This window comes from Heterodontus francisci, chromosome 11 (genome assembly GCF_036365525.1).
Source record: "Heterodontus francisci isolate sHetFra1 chromosome 11, sHetFra1.hap1, whole genome shotgun sequence".
NCBI classification, from domain to species: Eukaryota; Metazoa; Chordata; class Chondrichthyes; order Heterodontiformes; family Heterodontidae; genus Heterodontus; species Heterodontus francisci.
Window position 1 is genome coordinate 10,966,490 of NC_090381.1, and position 21,996 is coordinate 10,988,485.

At 48.6% G+C, this 21,996-nt stretch overlaps 1 protein-coding gene across 1 annotated transcript in view; it reads left to right on the plus strand.

The window, feature by feature from the left end:
- ryk (receptor like tyrosine kinase) overlaps window positions 1-21,996 on the plus strand; it is a 429,626-nt gene that overhangs the window by 132,685 nt on the left and 274,945 nt on the right. Inside the window, exon 3 of the mRNA XM_068042876.1 lies at window positions 16,330-16,429. Coding sequence (XP_067898977.1) covers window positions 16,330-16,429 — 100 coding nt within the window. The remainder of the gene's footprint in view (window positions 1-16,329; window positions 16,430-21,996) is intronic.

Here is a 21,996-nt window from a genome sequence, read left to right on the forward strand (position 1 = left end):
GAGAGGGGGGAGGGGGACGGGAGAGAGAGAGGGGGGGAGGGGGACGGGAGAGAGAGAGAGGGGGGAGGGGGACGGGAGAGAGAGAGAGGGGGGAGGGGGACGGGAGAGAGAGAGAGGGGGGAGGGGGACGGGAGAGAGAGAGAGGGGGGAGGGGGACGGGAAAGAGAGAGGGGGGAGGGGGACGGGAGAGAGAGGGGGGAGGGGGACGGGAGAGAGAGAGGGAGGGGGACGGGAGAGAGAGAGGGAGGGGGACGGGAGAGAGAGAGGGAGGGGGACGGGAGAGAGGGGGAGGGGGACGGGAGAGAGGGGGAGGGGGACGGGAGAGAGGGGGAGGGGGACGGGAGAGAGGGGGGAGGGGGAGGGGGACGGGAGAGAGAGAGAGGGGGGGAGGGGGACGGGAGAGAGAGAGAGAGGGGGGAGGGGGAAGGAAAGAGAGAGAGATGGGGGAAGGAAAGAGAGAGAGATGGGGGAAGGAAAGAGAGAGAGATGGGGGAAGGAAAGAGAGAGAGAGATGGGGGAAGGAAAGAGAGAGAGAGATGGGGGAAGGAAAGAGAGAGAGAGATGGGGGAAGGAAAGAGAGAGAGAGATGGGGGAAGGAAAGAGAGAGAGAGATGGGGGAACGACAGAGAGAGAGAGGGGGGAACGACAGAGAGAGAGAGGGGGGAACGACAGAGAGAGAGAGGGGGGAACGACAGAGAGAGAGAGGGGGGAACGACAGAGAGAGAGATGGGGGGAACGACAGAGAGAGAGAGGGGGAGGGGGACGGGAGAGAGAGAGAGGGGGGAGGGGGACGGGAGAGAGAGAGAGGGGGAGGGGGACGGGAGAGAGAGAGTGGGGGAGGGGGACGGGAGAGAGAGAGTGGGGGAGGGGGACGGGAGAGAGAGAGAGGGGGAGGGGGACGGGAGAGAGAGAGAGGGGGAGGGGGACGGGAGAGAGAGAGAGGGGGGAGGGGGACGGGAGAGAGAGAGAGGGGGGAGGGGGACGGGAGAGAGAGGGGGGAGGGGGACGGGAGAGAGAGAGGGGGGAGGGGGAACGGGAGAGAGAGAGGGGGAGGGGAACGGGAGAGAGAGAGGGGGAGGGGAACGGGAGAGAGAGAGGGGGAGGGGGACGGGAGAGAGGGGGAGGGGGACGGGAGAGAGGGGGAGGGGGACGGGAGAGAGGGGGAGGGGGACGGGAGAGAGGGGGAGGGGGACGGGAGAGAGGGGGAGGGGGACGGGAGAGAGGGGGAGGGGGACGGGAGAGAGGGGGAGGGGGACGGGAGAGAGGGGGAGGGGGACGGGGGAGAGAGGGGGAGGGGGACGGGGGAGAGGGGGAGAGGGGGGAGGGGGACGGGAGAGGGGGGAGGGGGACGGGAGAGGGGGGAGCGGGACGGGAGAGAGAGAGAGGGGGGAGGGGGACGGGAGAGAGGGGGGAGGGGGACGGGAGAGAGGGGGAGGGGGACGGGAGAGAGGGGGAGGGGGACGGGAGAGAGGGGGAGGGGAACGGGAGAGAGGGGGAGGGGGACGGGAGAGAGGGGGAGGGGGACGGGAGAGAGGGGGAGGGGGACGGGAGGGAGGGGGAGGGGGGCGGGAGAGAGGGGGAGGGGGACGGAGGGGGAGGGGGACGGGGGAGAGAGGGGGAGGGGGACGGGGGAGGGGGACGGGAGAGGGGGGAGGGGGACGGGAGAGGGGGGAGGGGGACGTGAGAGAGAGAGAGGGGGGAGGGGGACGGGAGAGAGAGAGAGGGGGGAGGGGGACGGGAGAGAGGGGGAGGGGGACGGGAGAGAGGGGGAGGGGGACGGGAGAGAGGGGGAGGGGGACGGGAGAGAGGGGGACGGGAGAGAGGGAGAGGGGGGAGGGGGACGGGAGAGGGGGGAGGGGGACGGGAGAGAGAGAGAGGGGGAGGGGGACGGGAGAGAGGGGGAGGGGGACGGGAGAGAGGGGGAGGGGGACGGGAGAGAGGGGGAGGGGGACGGGAGAGAGGGGGAGGGGGACGGGAGAGAGGGGGAGGGGGACGGGGGAGAGAGGGGGAGGGGGACGGGGGAGAGAGGGGGAGGGGGACGGGGGAGAGAGGGGGAGGGGGACGGGGAGAGAGGGGGAGGGGGACGGGGGAGAGGGGGGGAGGGGGACGGGGGAGAGGGGGGGAGGGGGACGGGGGAGAGGGGGAGAGGGGGGAGGGGGACGGGAGAGGGGGGAGGGGGACGGGAGAGGGGGGAGGGGGACGTGAGAGAGAGAGAGGGGGGGAGGGGGACGGGGGGGAGGGGGACGGGGGGGAGGGGGACGGGAGAGAGGGGGAGGGGGACGGGAGAGAGGGGGAGGGGGACGGGAGAGAGGGGGAGGGGGACGGGGGAGAGGGGGGAGGGGGACGGGAGAGAGGGAGAGGGGGGAGGGGGACGGGAGAGAGGGAGAGGGGGGAGGGGGACGGGAGAGAGGGGGGAGGGGGACGGGAGAGAGGGAGAGGGGGGAGGGGGACGGGAGAGAGGGAGAGGGGGGAGGGGGACGGGAGAGAGGGGGGAGGGGGACGGGAGAGAGGGAGAGGGGGGAGGGGGACGGGAGAGAGGGAGAGGGGGGAGGGGGACGGGAGAGAGGGGGGAGGGGGACGGGAGAGAGGGAGAGGGGGGAGGGGGACGGGAGAGAGGGAGAGGGGGGAGGGGGACGGGAGAGGGGGGAGGGGGACGGGAGAGAGAGAGAGGGGGACGGGAGAGAGAGAGAGGGGGTAGGGGGACGGGAGAGAGAGAGAGGGGGAGGGGGACGGGAGAGAGGGGGAGGGGGACGGGAGAGAGGGGGAGGGGGACGGGAGAGAGGGGGAGGGGGACGGGAGAGAGGGGGAGGGGGACGGGAGAGAGGGGGAGGGGGACGGGGGACGGGAGAGAGAGGAGGGGGAGGGGGAACGGGAGAGAGAGGAGGGGGAGGGGGAACGGGAGAGAGAGAGGGGGAGGGGGGACGGGAGAGAGAGAGGGGGGAGGGGGGACGGGAGAGAGAGGGGGGGAGGGGGGACGGGAGAGAGAGAGGGGGGGAGGGGGAACGGGAGAGAGAGAGGGGGGGAGGGGGAACGGGGGAGAGAGAGGGGGGGAGGGGGAACGGGGGAGAGAGAGGGGGGGAGGGGGAACGGGGGAGAGAGAGGGGGGGAGGGGGAACGGGAGAGAGAGAGGGGGGGAGGGGGAACGGGAGAGAGAGAGGGGGGGAGGGGGAACGGGAGAGAGAGAGGGGGGGAGGGGGAACGGGAGAGAGAGAGGGGGGGAGGGGGAACGGGAGAGAGAGAGGGGGGGAGGGGGAACGGGAGAGAGAGAGGGGGGGAGGGGGAACGGGAGAGAGAGAGGGGGGGAGGGGGAACGGGAGAGAGAGAGGGGGGGAGGGGGAACGGGAGAGAGAGAGGGGGGAGGGGGAACGGGAGAGAGAGAGGGGGGAGGGGGACGGGTGAGAGAGAGAGAGGGGGAGGGGGAACGGGAGAGAGAGAGAGGGGGGGAGGGGGAACGGGAGAGAGAGAGAGGGGGAGGGGGACCGGGAGGGGGGGGCGAGGTAGAGGGGACGGGAGGGAGGGGGGGGCGAGGTAGAGGGGGGGGGGATGGGAGAGATGGGGGGGACGGGAGAGAGAGAGAGGGGGGGGACGGCGGAGTGAGGAGGGGGGGGGACGGGGGAGTGAGAGAGGAGGGGGGAACGGGGGAGTGAGAGAGGGGGCGGGGACGGAGAGATGGAGAGGGGGGTAAAGGGAGAGAGAGAGAGTGGGGACGGGAGAGAGAGAGGGGTGGGGGGACGGAGAGAGAGAGGGGGAGGTGGGGAAACGGGAGAGAGAGAGAGGGGGAGGGGTGACAGGAGAGAGAGGGAGGGTGGACAGGAGAGAGAGGGAGGGTGGACAGGAGAGAGAGAGGAGGAGGGTTGACGGCGAGGTGGAGGTGGGGCAACGGGTGAGAGAGAGAGAGGGGGGTGACGGGAGAGGTGGACGGGAGAGGGGACGGGACTGGGAGAGGGAGGGTGGGGGGGGGTTGCTGGGCGAGAGAGGGCTGGTGCAGGGTGAGGTTTGGCAGACCGAGTGAGAGAAGGGGCTGCAGAGCATGGTTTGGGGACAGTACGAGAGGGAGGAAGTAGTTCAGACACTTGATAGGCTTAAAATTGATGAAGAGATTCCCTGTGTTTAAACTAGTTAAGTCACCAGGACCCGGTGAGGTGCATCCAAGGACGTGAGAAGTGAGAGGGGAATTTGCGGAGCAACTGGCCATAATTTTCCGATCTTCCGTAGACTAGGGTGGTGCCAGATAACCGGAGAATTGCAAATGTAACACCCTTGTTCAAAAAAGGGTGTAAAGATAAGCCAAGCAACTGCAGACTTGTCAGTTTAACCTTGGTGGTGGGGAAGTTTCTGGAAATGATAACTTGGGACAAAATTAAGTCACTTGGACAAATCCAGTTTGATTAAAGAAAGCCAGCACATATTTGTTAAGGGAAAATCATGTTTAACTGACTTGCTTGAGTTTTTTTATGAAGTAACGGGGAGGGTCGATGGTAATGCTGTTGATGTGGTGCGCATGAACTTTCAAAAGGCATTTGATGAAGTGCCACATAACAGGCTTGTCAGCCAAGTTAGAGCCCAGGGAATAAAAGGGATAGTCGCAACATGGCTGAGTGACAGGAAACAATAGTGGACAATGGCTGTTTTTTGGACTGGAGGAAGGTTGATAGTGGAGTTCCCAAGGGTCAGCGTTAGGACCAGTGCTCTTCATGATATCTATGTTAATGACCTAAACCTTGGCGTACAGGGTACAATTTCAAAATTTGCGGACAATACAAAACGTAGAAGTATTGCGAGCTGTGAGGAGGACAGTGATAAAGTTCAACTGGACATAAACAGGCTGCTGCAATGGCTGGACAAGTGGCAGATGAAATTTAATGCAGACAGGTGATTCATTTTGGTCGAAAGAATGTGGAGAGACAATATAGAATAAAGGGCACAATTCTAAAGGGGGTGCAGGCTCAGAGGGACTTGGGTGTATCTGAGCATAAATCATTGAAGGTGGCAGGACAAGTTGAGAGTGTGGTTAATAAAGCATACAGCATCCTAGGCTTTATCAATAGGTATATAGAATACAAAAGCAAGGAAGTTATGTTCAACTTGTATAAAACTGGTTTGGCCTCAGCTGGAAGATTGTGTCCAGCTCTGGACAGCACACATTAGGAAGGATGTGAAGGTGTTAGAGGGTGCAGAAAAGATTCATGAGAATGGTTCCAGGGACTAGGAACTTCAGTTACGTAAATAGATTGGAGATGTGAAGGCTGTTCTCCTTGGAGAAGAGAAGGTTGAGAGGAGATTTGATAGAGGTATTCAAAATCATGAAGGGTTTATAGAGTCATAGAGTTGTACAGCATAGAAACAGGCCCTTCGGCCCACTGCCGACCATAATGCCTATCTATTCTAATCCCACCTGCCTGCATTAATTCCATATCCCTCTCTGCCTTGTTCATTCAAGTACCTGTCCAGATGCCTCTTAAATGTTGCCACTGTTCCTGCCTCCACCGCCTCCTCTGGAAGCTCATTCCAGATACCCACTATTCTTTGTGTGAAAAATTTGCTCCTTTGATCCCCTTTAAACCTCCTCCCTCTCACCTTAAATCTATGCCCTCTAGTTTTAGTCATCCCTACCATGGCAAACAGAATCTGACTAACTACCCTATCCATGCCCCTCAAAATTTTATTTCCCTCTATCATGTCCCCTCTCAGCCTCCTTTGCTCCAGGGAAAACAGACCCAGCCTATCCAATCTCTCTTTATAACTCAAGCCCTCCAAACCAGGCAACATCCTTGTGAATCTTTTCTGCACCCTCTCTAGCTTAATCACATCTTTCCTTTACTGCGGCAACCAGAACTGCACACACTACTCCAAATGCGGCCTAACCAACGTTGTGTACAACTGTAACATGACGTCCCAACTCTGTACTCAGTGCCTCAGCCGATGAAGGCAAGCATGCCATACGCCTTCTTCACCACCCTGTCTCCCTGTGTTGCCACTTTCAGGGAACTATGTACTTGCATCCCAAGGTCTCTCTGCTCAAGAACACTCCCCAGGGCCCTGCCATTCACTGTATATGTCCTGCCCTGGTTTAACTTCCCAAAATGCATCACTTCGCACTTGTCTGCGTGAAATTCCATTTGCCAATCCCTTGCCCACTTTCATTGTTGATCTATATCCTGTTGTAACCTTAGATAACCTTCTTCACTGTCCACTATACCACCAATTTTGGTGTCATCTGCAAACTTACTAATCATGCCCCCTACATTCACATCCAAGTCATTAATATATATGACAAAGAATAGACAGAATTGATAGAATAGACAGGGCAAAGCTGTTTCCATTGGTGGAAGAATACATATGAACATAGCAATTAGGAACAGGAGTGGGCCATTAGTCCCTCGAGCCTGCTCCCTCATTTGACAAGATCATGGCTGATCTGATTGTGGTCTGAACTCTACTTTCCTGTCTACCCTCTATACCCTTTGACTCGCTTGTCAATCAAGAATCTATCTAACTCCGCCTTAAAAATATTCAATGACCCTGCCTTCACTGCTCTCTGAGGAAGAGAATTCCACAGCCGAATGACCCTCTGAGAGAAAAAAAATTCCCCTCATCTCCGTCTTAAATGAGAGACCCCTTATTTTTAAACTGTGTCCCGTGGTTCTAGTTTCTCTCATAAGGGGAAACATCCTCTCAGCAATCACCCTGTCAGGTCCCCTCACAATCTTATATGTTTCAATAAGATCACCTCTCATTCTTCTAAACTCCAATGAATACAGGCCCAGCCTTTCTAACTTTTCCCCATAAGATAACCCCTTCATCCTTGGAATCGGTCGAGTGAACCTTCTCTGAACTGCTTTCAATGCAATTATATCCTTTCTTAAGCAAGGAGACCAAAGCAGTACTAAGGTGTGGTCTCACCAACTCCCTGTACAACTGTAGCAAAACTTCCTTACTTTTTTATTCCGTTCCCCTTGCAATAAATGATAACATTCCATTTACCTTCCTAATTACTTGCTGTACCTGCTTACTAACCTTTTGTGAATCATGTACCAGGACACCCAGATCTCTCTCGCTCGCAGAGTTCTGCAATCTCTCTCCATTTAAATATACTGTTTTTCTATTCTTCCTGCCAAAGTGGACAAGTTCGCATTTTCCCACATATGCTTCATCTGCTGATTTTTTTGCCAACTCACTTAACCTATCTGTATCCCTTTGCAGACTCCTTATGTCCTCCTCAGTGCTTACTCTCCTATCTATCTTTGTGTCGTCAACAAATTTAGCAACCATACATTCTGTTCCTTGATCCAAGTCATTTATATAGATTGTAAACAGTTGAGGGCCCCAGTACGATACCTATGGTACTCCACTAGTTCCAGCTTGTCAGCCTGAAAATGACACATTTATCCCTATTCTCTGCTCCCTATTAGTGTGGATAGAGGATTGGTTCGCTAATATGTTGCTCCCAACACCGTGGGCTCTTATTTTGTGTAGTAACCTTTGATTTGGCACCTTACCGCATGTCTTTTGGAAATCCAAGTACACCACATCTACAGGTTCCCCTTTATCCACGTTGCTTGTTACTTTCTCAAAGAACTCTAATAAATTAGTCAAACATGATTTCCTTCTCACTAAACCAGAGGATGCAGATTTAAGGTAATTGGCAAAAGAAGCAAGGGGGGACATGAGGAAAAACCTTTTCATGCAGTGAGTGGCTAGGATTTGGAATGCACTGCTTGAGAGTGTGGTGAAAGCGGGTTCAATCGAAGCATTCAAGAGGGAATTGGATCGTTATCTGAAAGGGAAGAATGTGCACGTCTGCAGGGAGAAGGTGGGGAGTGGCACTAGGTGAATTGCTCCTTCAGAGAGCCAGCCCAGACACGATGGGCCAAATGGCCGCCTCCTGTGCTGTAACCATTCTATGATTCTGTTCTATGATAGAGGAGCTTGTTTTTAAACAGGATTGTACAGAATCTACTTGTCAAATAGTTTTGACATGTCCAAACAGAATGTCCATTTAAGGTTCGGGTTACCAGTATGAAATTTCCTAGGCAACCTAAACCTGATGGTGCAACTATGCTAATGGTACCAGTGGGCTACTAAAGCTGTGGTTCTCTAAGTATGGGTGGTCCACGAGGATCCTCCAGGTGGTCTGCGGGCTGGTCCAAAATGCAAGTCACTGCTGAGAAAGACGAGAACCCTCAGCTCAGCCACTCGCATGATGCCACACAACCAGATTGATTCTCATGAACGTGGCACAAGATGACCTAAGCATGAGCAATAACAGTGTAGTTTTATAAGCTAGATTTATGTCATTGATGATTTTCTTTGATTAATATAAATGCAAGATAAATATTCATTTCTCAGAAGATTATTGTGATGATTTTGTAACACATATTAAAATGTTTCAAATAAACATGTTCTCCTGTAGTATTAATGTTTTTAATGAGATCATAATAGGAGCAGGAGTAGGCTAGTCGGTCCCTCGAGCCTGCTCTGCCGTTCAGTAAGATCATGGCGTTAACTCCACTTTCCAGCCTGCCCCCATAACCCTTCACTCCCTTGTAGATCAAAAATTCCTCTAGCTCAACCTTGAATATATTCAATGACCCAGTCTCTGCTACTCTCTGAGGTAGAAAATTCCAAAGGTTAACACCCCTCAGAGAAGAAATTCCTCCTCATCTCCATCTTAAATGAAAGACCCCATTATTCTGAAACTCTGCCCCCAGTTCTAAATTCCCTCATGAGGGGAAACATCCTCTCAGCATCGACCCTGTCAAGCCCACTCAGAATCCTATGTTTCAATAAGATCACCTCTCATTCTTCTAAATTTAAGTGTGAATAGGCCCAACCTTTTCTCATAAGGCAATCCCTTGATCCCAGGAATCAGCCTGGTGATCCTTCTCTGAACTGCCTCCGATGCAAGTATATCCCTCCTTAAATAAGAGACCAAGACTGTACACAGTACTCTAGGTACAGTCTCACAACACCCTGTACAGTTGTAGCAAGACTTACCTACTTTTATACTCCATCCCCCTGTCAATAAACATTCTATTTGCCTTCCTAATTGCTTGCTGTACCTGTATGCTAACTTTTTGTGACTCATGTACAAGGACACCCACATCCCTCTGTACCGCAGCATTCTATAATGACTCTATATTTGAATAATATTTTATTTTTCTATTCTTGCTGCCAAAGTGGATAACCTCTCATTTTCCCACATTATACTTCATCTGCTGATTTTTTTTGCCGACTCACTTAGATTAGATTAGAGATACAGCACTGAAACAGGCCCTTCGGCCCACCAAGTCTGTGCCGAACATCAACCACCCATTTATACTAATCCTACACTAATCCCATATTCCTACCAAACATCCCCACCTGTCCCTATATTTCCCTACCACCTACCTATACTAGTGACAATTTATAATGGCCAATTTACCTATCAACCTGCAAGTCTTTTGGCTTGTGGGAGGAAACCGGAGCACCCGGAGAAAACCCACGCAGACACAGGGAGAACTTGCAAACTCCACACAGGCAGTACCCGGAATTGCCACTGTGCCGCCCTATCCTATCTATATCCCTTTGCAGACTCTGTATCCTCCTCACAACTTGCTTTCCCACCTATCCATCGTTAGCAAATTTGGGTACACTGCTCTCTGTTTCTTCATCCAAGTCATTAATATCAATTGTGAATATTTGAGGCCCCAGCACTGATCCCTGTGGCGCCCCATTAGTTACAGTTTGCCAACTTAAAAATGACCCATTTATCCTGACTGTTTCCTGTTACTTAGTCAATCCTCCATCCATGCTAATATATTGCCCCAAGCACCTTGAGCTCTTAACTTGTGCTGTAACCTTTTATGTGGCACCTTATTGAATGCCTTTTGGAAATCCAATCTACAGTGGAATTCTCAAAGAACTCTAATAAATTTGGCAAACGCAATTTCCCTTTCTTAAAAATATGTTGACTCTTTGATTGTATTATGCTTTTCTAAATGACCTGCTCCAACTTTCTTAATAGTAGATTCCAGCATTTTCCCAATGACAGACGCTAGGCTAACTAGCTTTTGGTTTCCTGCTTTCTGTTTCCTGCCTTTATGAATAGTTTTCCTATCTGTGGGGACCTTTCCATAATCTAGGGGATTTTGGAAGATTACAAGCAATGCATCCACTCTCTCTGCAGCCAATCCTTTTATGACCCTAGAATGCAGGCCATCAGGTCCAAGGGACAGGTCAGCCTTTAGACCCATTAGTCTTCTTGGTACTTTTTCTCTTAAGTTCCTCCGTCCCTTTTGCCCCTCTGATTTTTTACTATTATTGGGATGTTTTTAGTGTCTTATATCATGTTCAAAGTCTCTGCACTTTCCTGTTTCCCGTTATTAATTCCTCAGTCTCATCTACTAAGGGACCAACTTTAGCTACTCGCTTCCTTTTTATGTACTTGTAGAAACTCTTACTGTCTGTTTTTATATAACCTTTTTTCCCAGTCTACCTTAGCGACTCTGTCTTCATACCTTTGTATCTGACATTTTTGTAAGTTTAAGACACTATTTCAGACCTAAGTTTCTTACCTTCAAACTGAATGTGTAATTCAATCATGTTATAATCACTCTTCCTTGACTGTGAAATCATTAATTCTTCCTGTCTCATTTCACATTACCCAGTCTAAAATAGTCTTTTTCCCTGGTTGTTTCCACAATATTTTGCTCCAAGAAACTGTTCGGAATATTCTTTATAAACTTGTCCTCAAGGCTACCTTTGCCAATTTGATTTGTCTAATCTATAATCTTTCGATTATAATCACCCACAATCATTGCTGTACCTTTCTTATAGCCCCCATTATTTCTTGATTTATCTTCTGTCCTATAGTGTGGCTACTGTTCGGGGCCCCATAATTGCTCCCACCAGTGACTTCTTTCCCTTGCTATTTCTTCTCTCGATCCAAACTGATTCTATATCTTGATCTAATTATCATTACCCCTTGCTACCCTGCACTTTTGCCTTGCCCTTTCTCTTAAACTTTCTAAACCTCCCCCCACAATTTAGTTTAAAGCCCTCTCGACAGCCTTAGTTATTCGAGTTACCAGGAACTAGTTCCAGCACAGTTCAAGTCCCAACGGTACAGCTCTCTCTTTCCCCAGAACAATTGAAATGCTTTTTTCCGACACCAATCTTTGAGTCACGCATTCAACTCTCTCTATTTACCCGATGCCAATTTGCTTGTGACTCAGGTAGTAATCTGAACAAAGAACAGCACAGGAACAGGCCATTCGGCCCACCAAGCCTGTGCCGATCTTGATGCCTGCCTAAACTAAAACCTTCTGCACTTCCGGGCACCGTATCCCTCTATTCCCATCCTATTCATGTATTTGTCAAGATGCCTCTTAAACGTCATTATCGTACCTGCTTCCACCATCTCCCCCGGCAGCAAGTTCCAGGCACTCACCACCCTCTGTGTAAAGAACTTGCCTCGCACATCCCCTCTAAACTTTGCCCCTCTCACCTTAAACCTAGGTCCCCTAGTAACTGACTCTTCCACCCTTGGAAAAAGCTTCTGACTATCCACTCTGTCCATGACGCTCATAACTTTGTAAACCTCTATCATGTCACCCCTCCACCTCCGTCGTTCCAGTGAAAACAATCCGAGTTTATTCAACCTCTCCTCATAGCTAATGCCCTCCAGACCAGGCAACATCCTGGTAAACCTCTTCTGTACCCTCTCCAAAGCCTCCACGTCCTTCTGGTAAGATTATTACTTCGGTGGTTCTGCTTTTTAACTTAGCCCCTAGCTGGTCATACTTTCTCAGCAGAACCTTTCTCTTAGTCCGATCTAAGTTGTCGATACCCACGTGAACCACGATAACTGGATCCTTCCCCTCCAAATCCCAAGTTCCTCTCCAGCCCTTAGGAGATGTCCTTAACCCTGGCACAGGGGAGGCAACACAGCCTTTGGGACTCATGCTGTCAGCTGCAGAGAACAGTATCTATCCCTTAACTATACTGTCTCCTACTACTACATTACTTTTTACTCCTCCCCCTGCACCACAGTCATTTTGCTCATCCTCCCTGCAATCCCTGCTCTTGTCCATATAGGCTGCAACAGCATCGAACCTGTTAGACAATTGCAAGGGCTAAGGCTTCTCCAATACTATCCTTTGGATCCCCATACCTGCCTCACTCATAGTCACACCCTCCTGTCCCTAACCACAAACTAAATCTGAATAGATTCAACAGTGATGGAGTAACTGAAAAATGGAATAGAGTTTTTACAGAAAGCTTTAGGAAGGATGTCAGGGTCCTTGAGAGGGTGCAGAGGAGATCAACCAGAAAGGTTCATTTTAGCTTCAAGGTTAACATAAGAACTGGGAACAGAAGTAGACCATACGGTCCATCGAGCCTGGTCTGCCATTCGGTATGACCTTTGGCTTCAAGTCCTGTCTGCTCCCCATCTCCCATGATACCCTGAGAGACCAAATATCTGCCTATCTCAGCCTCAAATATATTCAATGGTGAAGCATTCACAACCCTCTCGGTTGGCGAATTATAAAGATTCACAATCCTTTTAATGAAGAAATCTTTCCTCATCTCCGTCCCAAATGATCTGCCCCTTATCCTGCGGCTGTGTCCACATGTTCCAGATTCCACAGCCAGGAGAAACAGCCCCTCAGTGTCTACCCTGTCAAGCCCCCTAAGAATCTTTTATGTTTCAATTAGATCACCTCTCATTCTTCTAAACGCCATAAGAGAATAGGCCCAGTTTACTCAGTGTCTCAGCATAGGACAACTCAGGGACCAATTTAGTGAACCTTTGCTGTATCACCTTCAATGTAAGTATATTCTTTCTCAGATAGGGAGACCAAATCTGTGCACAGAATCGTTACAGTGCAGAAGGAGGCCATTTGGCATATCGTGTCCGCACTGGCTCTCTGAAAGAGCAATTCCCTCAGTCGTTGCCATCTCCCCATAACCCTGCACATTCTTCCTTTTCATGTAACTGTCTAGTTCCCTTTTGAATGCTTCAATTGAACCTGCCTCCACCACACTCTCAGGCAGAGCATTCCAGACCTTAACCACTCGCTACGTGAAAAAGTTTTTCCTCATGTCACTTCTGCTTCCCTTACTAAATACTTTAAATCTGTGCCCTCTCGTTCTCGATCCTTTTACGAGTGGGAACAGTTTTTCTCTTATCTACTCTGTCCAGATCCCTCATGATTCTGAATACCTCTATTCAAATCATCTCTCCGCCTTCTCTAAGGAAAACAGTCCTAGCTTCTCCAATCTATCTTCATAACTGAAATTCCTCATCCCTGGAATCTTTTCTGTACTCTCTCCAATGCCCTCACATCTTTCCTCAAGTGTGGCAGCCAGAACTGGGCGCAGTACTCCAGCTGAGGCTGAGCTAGTGTCTTATACAAGTTCAACATAACTTCCTTGCTCACTAGGTGAATTGCTCCTTCAGAGAGCCGGCACGGACACAATGGGCCAAATGGCCTCCTTCTGTGCTGTAACCATTCTAAGATTCTTGTACTCTATGCCCCTATTAATAAAGCCCAGTACTCCAGGTTTTGTCTTAATGAAACCCTGTAGAATTGTAACAAGACCTCTTTATTCCTGCACTCCAGTCCCTTTGCAATGAAGGCCAACATGCTATTTGCCTTCCTAATTACTTGCTGTACCTGCGTGCTAACTTTCTATATTCCTCGTACAAGTACACCCAAGTCTCTCTGAACATCAACATTTATAAGTTTCACATCTTTTAAAAAATATTCTGCTTTTCTATTCTTAATACCAAAGTGAATAGCCTCACACTTCCATACATTTTACTGCATTTGCCACCTTGTTGCCCATCTTACTTAACCTGTTATCTCTTTGCAGCCTCTTTGTGTCCTCCTTACAGCTTGCATTCCCACCTAACTTTGTATCGTCAGCAAACTTAGATACATTAATTTGTCTGTTCCTCAAAGTCATAAATATAGATTGTAAATAGCTGAGGCCCCAACACCGATCCTTGCAGCACTCCACTAGTTAAAGCCCAGTAACTTGAAAAACACCTCGCTTAGCCCTACTCTTTGCTTTTTGTTCGACAATCCTCTATCCATGCTAATATATTAGCCCCAACTCCATAAGCCCTTATCTTGCAAATTAACCTTTTGTGTGGCACCACATCGAATGTCTTTTGGAAATCCAAATCCACTCCATGTACTGGTTCCCATTTATCTACTAGTTACATCCTCAACAAACTCTAATAAATTTGTCAAACATAATTTCCCTTTCGTAAAATGATTTTTACTTTGTCTGATCATCCTATGATTTTCTAAGTGCATTGTTAAGACTTCCTTAATAATAGATTCCAACACTTTCCCGATGAATGATGCCAGGCTAAATGGCCTCTAGTTCCCTTTTCTCTCTCCTTCCTTTCTTCAATCGTGGTGTTACAATTGCTAACAGTGGGGAGGCGATGGCGTATTGGTCACTGGACTAGTAACCCAGAGACCCAGGTATTGCTCTGGGGACATGGGTTCGAATCCCACCACAGCAGAAGGTGGAATTTAAATTCAATTAATAAATCTGGAATTTAAAGCGAGTCTATTGATGGCCATGAAACCATTGTCGATTGTTGTAAAAATCCATCTGGTTCACTAATGTCCTTTGGGGAAGGAAATCTGCTGTCTTTACCTGGTCTGGCCTATATGTGACTCCAGATCCACAGCAATGTGGTTGACTCTTACATGCCCTCGAAATGGCCTAGCAAGCCACTCAGTTCAAGGGCAATTAGGGATGGGCAATAAATGCTGGCCTGGCCTGTGACGCCCACATCCCATGAAAAAATTAAAAAAAAAACTTCCAATCCATTCGGGCTGTTGTAGAATCTAGTGAATTTTGGAAATTCATAACCAGTGCATCCACTGTCTCTGCAGCTATTTCTTTTAGATCCCTAGGATGTAGGCCATTGGATCCTGGGGATTTGTCGGAGTTTAGTCCCTTAAGTTTCTTCCATACGTTTCCCTGATATCAGTTACCTTAATTTTGTCACTCTTATTAGCCCCTCGGTTACCCTCTATTTCTGGTATGTAACTTGTGTTTTTTACTGTGAAGACAGACACAAAATATTTGTTCAATGTCTCTGCCATTTCCTCTTTTCCGTGATAATTTCTCCTGTCTCTGCCTCTAAAGGGGCTGACATTTACTTTAGCTACTCTCTTCCTTTTTGTGTACTTGTAAAAAGCTCTTACAATCTGTTTTTGTATTCCTGGCTTAATCTACACTCATTTCCCTTTTTAATTAACTTCGTGGTAGTCCTTTGCTGGTTTCTAAAATCCTCCCAATCCTCATGCTATACTATTATTATACTACAGAATACTATTATTCTTTGCAACATTGTAAGCCTCTTTAAATCTAATACTATCCTTAACTTCCTTGTTAAGTCAGAGATGCATCTTTCTCGGTGAGTTTTTTCAAATAGAATTTACTTTTGTTGAACATTTTGAATTGTTTCTTTAAATGTTTTCCCACGACCTTACCTTTTAGTCTGAGGGTGCTGACAGCGGAGACGATGAATAATTTCAAAAGGAAATTGGATGGACACACGAGGGAAATAAACTTACAGGGCTATGGAAATGGAGTGGTGGAATGGGACTGACTGAATTGCTGTATAGAGAGCCAGCATGGACACGATGGGCCAAATGGCGCGACTACCCTGACTCTGACAGGGTGGAAGGAAGCATAATTATAGTAGTGGGAGTCAGCAGGCTTATAGTAGCTCGGAGCTGATACTATATTCTTCGAGTGATGCAACAGGGAATTTAGGTCACTGACCTGAAACATTAACTGCTTCTCTCCACAGATGCTGCCAGACCTGCTCAGTATTTCCAGCATTTTCGTTTTTATTTCAGATTTCCAGCATCTGCAGTATTTTGCTTTTATTATAGATAGAGAGAAACTGTTCCCACTCATGAAAGGATCAAGAATGAGAGGGCGCAGATTTAAACAATTTGGTAAGAGAAGCAAAAGTGACATGAAAAAAATTTTCATGCAGTGAGTGGTTAAGGTCTGGAACGCCTGCCTGAGGGTGTGGTGGAGGCAGGTTCAATTAAAGCATTCAAAAGGGAATTAGACAGTTATATGAAAAGGAAGAATATGCAGGGTTATGGGGAGAAAGCAAGGGATTGGAACTGAGGGAATTGCTCTTTCGCTGAGTCAGTGTGGACACGATGGGCCAAATGGCCTCCTTCTGAACTGTAACAATTCTGTGATTCTCTGATTATTCACCTATTTACATCACTAAAAACAATCAGCAAAATAATATTTTTTCATGACTTCTTCTGTTTAACATTTCCATGACAGGTTGAATATACGTTGGGCTTTCAGGTGGACAACCCAGCAGCCATGGACATGCCTCAAGCTAATATCTCTGTACGAGGGGAGGTTCCACGAACAGTATCAGGTGAGAAAGGATAAGAATCAACAATTGACAGATGTTGATCCTTTTGAAGGAGCAGGTAATATCCTGGATTTTCTGATGTAACTGTTTAGACCAAGTGGCAGATTTTTTAAAAAGTTCATGTAGGATTGTGCTGTTTATGCCCAGTATTTCTAGGTTAGCTCACTTGCATAACCTCCTCTGCAGATTAGAATTGGAAGCAGAAAATGGTGTTTAAGTAACTTTAAAGGGAGGGGAAAAAAAATAAAGTGGAGAGTAAGAGGACAAATATGTTAGATGCCTTCGAAAGGCTGAGAAGGATTCCAAACACACCTGTCAACGCGAGCATAAAACAACGGATTGTCATACAAATTTGGTTCGCTAAAGTTCTTCAGGGAAGGAAATCTGTCATCCTTATCCGGTCTGGTCTACATGTGACTCCAGACCCACTGCAATATGGTTGACTCTTAACTACCCTTGGAAATGGCATGGCAAGCCATTCAGTTATATCAAAAAACAATGAAAAGGTCAAATAGGAATAAAACTGGATAGATCACCTGGCCTCAACTTAGGCACCAAGTACAACAAAGGCGCACCCTATCCAGTCAACCTTGCAGGATACTCCTCATTAACATCTGTGCCAAAATTAGGAGAGCTGTCCCACAGACAAGTCAAGCATTCGCTTGACATAGTCATACTCACAATCATACCTATCAGCCAATGTTCTAGACTGCTCCGTCATCATCCCCGAGTATGTCCTGACCCACCAACAGGACAGACTCACCAGAGGTGGCGGCACAGTGGTATACAGTTGAGAAGGAGTGGCTGTGGGAATCCTCAACATTGACTCCGGACCCCATGATATCTGATGGCTTTAGGTCAAACACGAGCGAGGAAACTCCTGTTGGTTACAATAATAAAAACAGAAAGTGCTTGAAATACTCAGCAGGTCTGGCAGTATGTGTGGAGAAGGAAACAGTTCATGTTCAAGTCAGTGGCCTTTCATCAGAACTGGACAATTGGTAATATCACGCGTCGCTACCCCAACCTCAACTCATCTCCTGCTGAAACCCTCATTCACACTTTATTATCTCTAGACTTGGTTATTCTAACACGCTAATGGCTGGCCTTCCACTGGTTTCCCTTCGGAAACCTGAGGTCATCCAAAATTCTGCTGCCTATGTCCTAAATGCTGGCCGCTTGAGCATTCCTGATTTTAATTGCTCTACCCTTGGCAGCGTGCATTCAGCTACTCTTGTAGCTGCACTGGAACAGCTTGGCTAGAGGCACACTAGTTCTGGAGCACAAGTCTTCAACATTGCAGCTGAGATGTGCTGGGGCACCTGGCCTCTATCGTGTACAACACACACAGTCATTTCTTGATATCATGTGAAGTGAAGGGAATTGGCTGAAGACTGGACTAGATGATCTATCTCTGACTCCTCCTGAAGTCTCCACCATCACAGATCAAGTCCAGAGATAACAAAGTGTGAATGAGGGTATCAGTTGACATGAGTTGAGGTCGGGGTAGCAACAGGTGATATTCCCAATTGTCCAGTTCTGGTCACTACACTTTAGCAAGGATGCAAAGGAGATATATCAGAATGGTTCCAGGGATGAAGGATTTTAGTTACAAGGTTAGATTGTAGAAGCTGGGATTATTCTCCTTGGAGCAAAGGAGATTGTGGGGAGATTTGATAGAGGTGTACAAGATTATGACGAGGTTAGATAAATTAGACCAGGGTTGTCCAACATGTTGCCCGTGGGCCAGGATCCGGCCCACAGATGTAATTCAGAAATGAGAAATTTCCCATTGTTGTCGTCTTTTCGACTGGCTTTTAAAAAAAATCGCATTATCAGTTTTACACCTGACACATCCCTCATGAGAGCATGAACAGCGGTTTCCCAACTTCGGACAGATTCGAGGTTTTCTGGCGGGGTCTGACTTTTTTTAAAAGGCTGCTGGAAAACCCCAAATCTGTCCAGAAACCACTCTCATGCAGCACCTCTCAGCTGTGAAACTGACTTTTTCTTTTCTTTTTCAAAAGACTGACCACAAGGCTGCTGTGTTGAGTGACCCACTTCCTGCAACTGTAAGAAGGAGGGAGAGAGAGACTGAGAGAGAAGGAAAATGATAGAGAGGGGGAACTGATGGAGTGAAAGAGGGGGAGACAGAGAGAAAGGGGGTGGCCACAGAAAGGGGGGAACACAGGGTGACAGAGAGAGGAGGGCGAGAGAGTGACCAAGATCACTCCTGACAAACGGACATCTATCCAGAATACTCCGCATCGCGACAAGAAGTGCGTGGGCAGACATTGACGACTTGTGCAAGCAAAAATTGCCAGGTTTATCACTAAATCAGTGTTCAACATAGTGTTGAGAAAGTAAGTCAATAAATTAATCTTCTCATTTAAAACGTCTTCACAAAAATGCACATTTGTTGTTTTGATAGTAAGATAAATTTCTAATGCCTTTATCATTCGGAAATTGTCCCACCAGCCCCCTATATAAGACATAAATTGTAATATGCCCTCCCCCCCCCGCCCCCTCCAATGCGAAAACCCTGAAGTAGACAAAGAAAAGTTGTTCCAGTAAGCTGATGGTACAAGGACCAGGGGACACAAATTTAAGGACCTTTTTCCACAGCGAGTGGTAATGACCGAGAACTTGCTATCTACGAGGGTGCTGGAAGCAGAGATGATGAATGATTTCAAAGGAAATTTGATGGGTACTTCAGTGCAAGGAGTACAGCAAATATAGCAGATGAGCAGAGGGCACAGATAGACACATGGCAGTATGATGATATAGCTATTACAGAAACATGGCTTAAGGAGGGATTGGCATGGCAGCTCAACGTTCCTGTTGACAGGGTTTTCAGACGTGATAGGGAGAGGTATAAGAAATTTTGGTCAAGGAAACTATTCAAGCTGTGAGGAGGGATGATATTTTGGACGGCTCATCAAATGAGGCCATATGGATTGAGCTAAGGAACAAAAAAGGGGCAATCACACTTTTGGGATTGTACTACAGACCCCCAAACAGTCAGAGGGAGATAGAAGAGCAGATATGTAGGCAAATCTCTGACAGGTGTAAGAACAATAGGGCATATTAACTGGGATAGTTTTAGTGTGAAAGGAATTGAGGGAGCAGAATTCTTGAGCTGCATTCAGAAGAACTTTTTTGCCCAGTATGTAGCAAGTCCAACAAGAGAGGGTGCAGTTTTAGACTTAGTTTTAGGAAATGAAGATGGGCAAGTGGAAGGAGTGGCAGTGGGAGAGCATTTTGGTGGTAGTGATCGTAATTCAGTCAGTTTTAACATAATTATGGAAAAGGACAAGGATAGAACAGGAGTTACAGTTCTCAATTGGGGCAGGGCCAATTTTACTAAGCTGAGAAGTGAGTTAGCGAAAGTGGACTGGACACAGGTACTTAAAGGTAAATCAGTGTCAGAGCAGTGGGAAGCATTCAAAGGGGAGATGCAAGGGGTTCAGGGTAAACATGTTCCCACAAAGAAAAGGGGTGGGAGGGCCAAATCTAGAGCCCCATGGATGTTGAGCCTATAGGGGTAAGATAAGGCAGAAAAGGAAAGCTTACATCTGACACCGAGAACTCAATACTACAGAAAGCTGAGAGGAATATAGAAAGTGGAGGGGTGAAATCAAAAATGAAATTACGAAAGCAAAGAGAGGGTATGAAAGAATATTGGCCAGCAAAATCAAGGTGAACCCAATGATGTTTTATCAATACATTGAGTAAGAGGCTAACTAAGGAGAGAGTAGGGCCCATAAAAGACTGAAATAGTAGCATATGTGTAGGGTCGGTAGATATTGGTCTTGTTCTGAATGAATACTTTGTGTCTGTCTTCACAAAAGAGGGGGACGATGCAGATATTGTAGTTAAGGAAGAGGGGCGTGAAGTATTAGATGTGATAAAAATCGTCAGAGAGGAAGTATTAATGCGATTGGCATCCTTGAAAGTTGATAAATCACCAAGGCCGGATGAAATGTACCCCAGGCTGTTAAAAGAAGCAAAAAGGAAATAGTGGAAAGTCTGACCATCATTTTCCAGTCCTCACTGATACAGCTGTGGTGCCGGAGGATTGGAGGACTGCTAACATTGTACCTCTGTTTAACAAGGGAGTGAGGGATAGACTGCATAATTACAGGCCAGTCAGTCAGCCAAGAGAGTGTGGGAAAATGGCGCACTGACACGGAACACAAAAGTCCGAGTGTATCAAGCCTGTGTCCTCAGTACCTTGCTCTATGGCAGCGAGGCCTGGACAACGTATGTCAGCCAAGAGCGACGTCTCAATTCATTCCATCTTCGCTGCCTTTGGAGAATACTTGGCATCAGGTGGCAGGACCGTATCTCCAACACAGAAGTCCTCGAGGCGGCCAACATCCCCAGCTTATACACACTACTGAGCCAGCGGCGCTTGAGATGGCTTGGCCATGTGAGCCGCATGATCCCCAAAGACACATTGTACAGCGAGCTCGCCACTGGTATCAGACCCATCGGCCACTGTCTCCGCTTTAAAGACGTCTGCAAACGTGACATGAAATCCTGTGACATTGATCACAAGTCGTGGGAGTCAGTTGCCAGCGTTCGCCAGAGCTAGCGGACAGCCATAAAGGCGGGGCTAAAGTGTGGTGAGTCGAAGAGACTTAGCAGTTGGCAGGAAAAAAGACAAAAGCGCAAGGGGAGAGCCAACTGTGTAACAGCCCTGACAATCAAATTTTTCTGCAGCACCTGTGGAAGAGCCTGTCGCTCTAGAATTGGCCTTTATAGCCACTCCAGGCGCTGCTCCACACACCACTGACCACCTCCAGGCGCTTACCCATTGTCTCTCGAGATAAGGAGGCCAAAGAGAAGTCTAACCTCAGTAGTGGGCAAATTATTGGAATCAATTCTGGAAGGCAGGATAAACTGTCACTTACGAAGGCACAGATTAATCAAGAATAGTCAGCATGGATTTGTTAAGGGAAGATCTTGTCTCACCAACTTGATGGAATTTTTTGAAGAAGTAACAAGGAAGATAGATGAGAGTAGTGCAGTTGATGTGGTCGACCTGGATTTTTAGCAAGGCTTTTGACATGGCATACTGGTTTAAAAACAAAATCCCATGGGATCCAGGGAAATGCAGCAAGGTGGATAAAAAATTATTCCTGTGGCAGGAAACAAAGGGTAATTGTTGACAGTGTTTTTGCAACTGGAGGGCTGTTTCCAGTGGTCTGCAGGGCTCAGTACTGGGTCCCCTGCTTTTTGTGGTATATATTAACGATTTGGACGTAAATGTGGGGGCATGATCAAGAAGTTTGCAGATGACACAAAGACTGGCCATATGGTACATAGCGAGGATGATAGCTGTAGGCTGAAGGAAGATATTGATGGTCTGGTCAGATGGGCAAATGGAATTCAACCCAGAGAAGTGTGAGGTGATGTATTTGAGGAGGTCAGACAAGGAAAAGGAATACACGATTAATGGGAAAATACTGAGAAGTGTGGAGGAAGTGATGGACCGTGGAGTGAACGTCCACAGATCCCTGAAGGTAGCAGGACAGATCGAGAAGGTGGTTCAGAAGGCATATGGA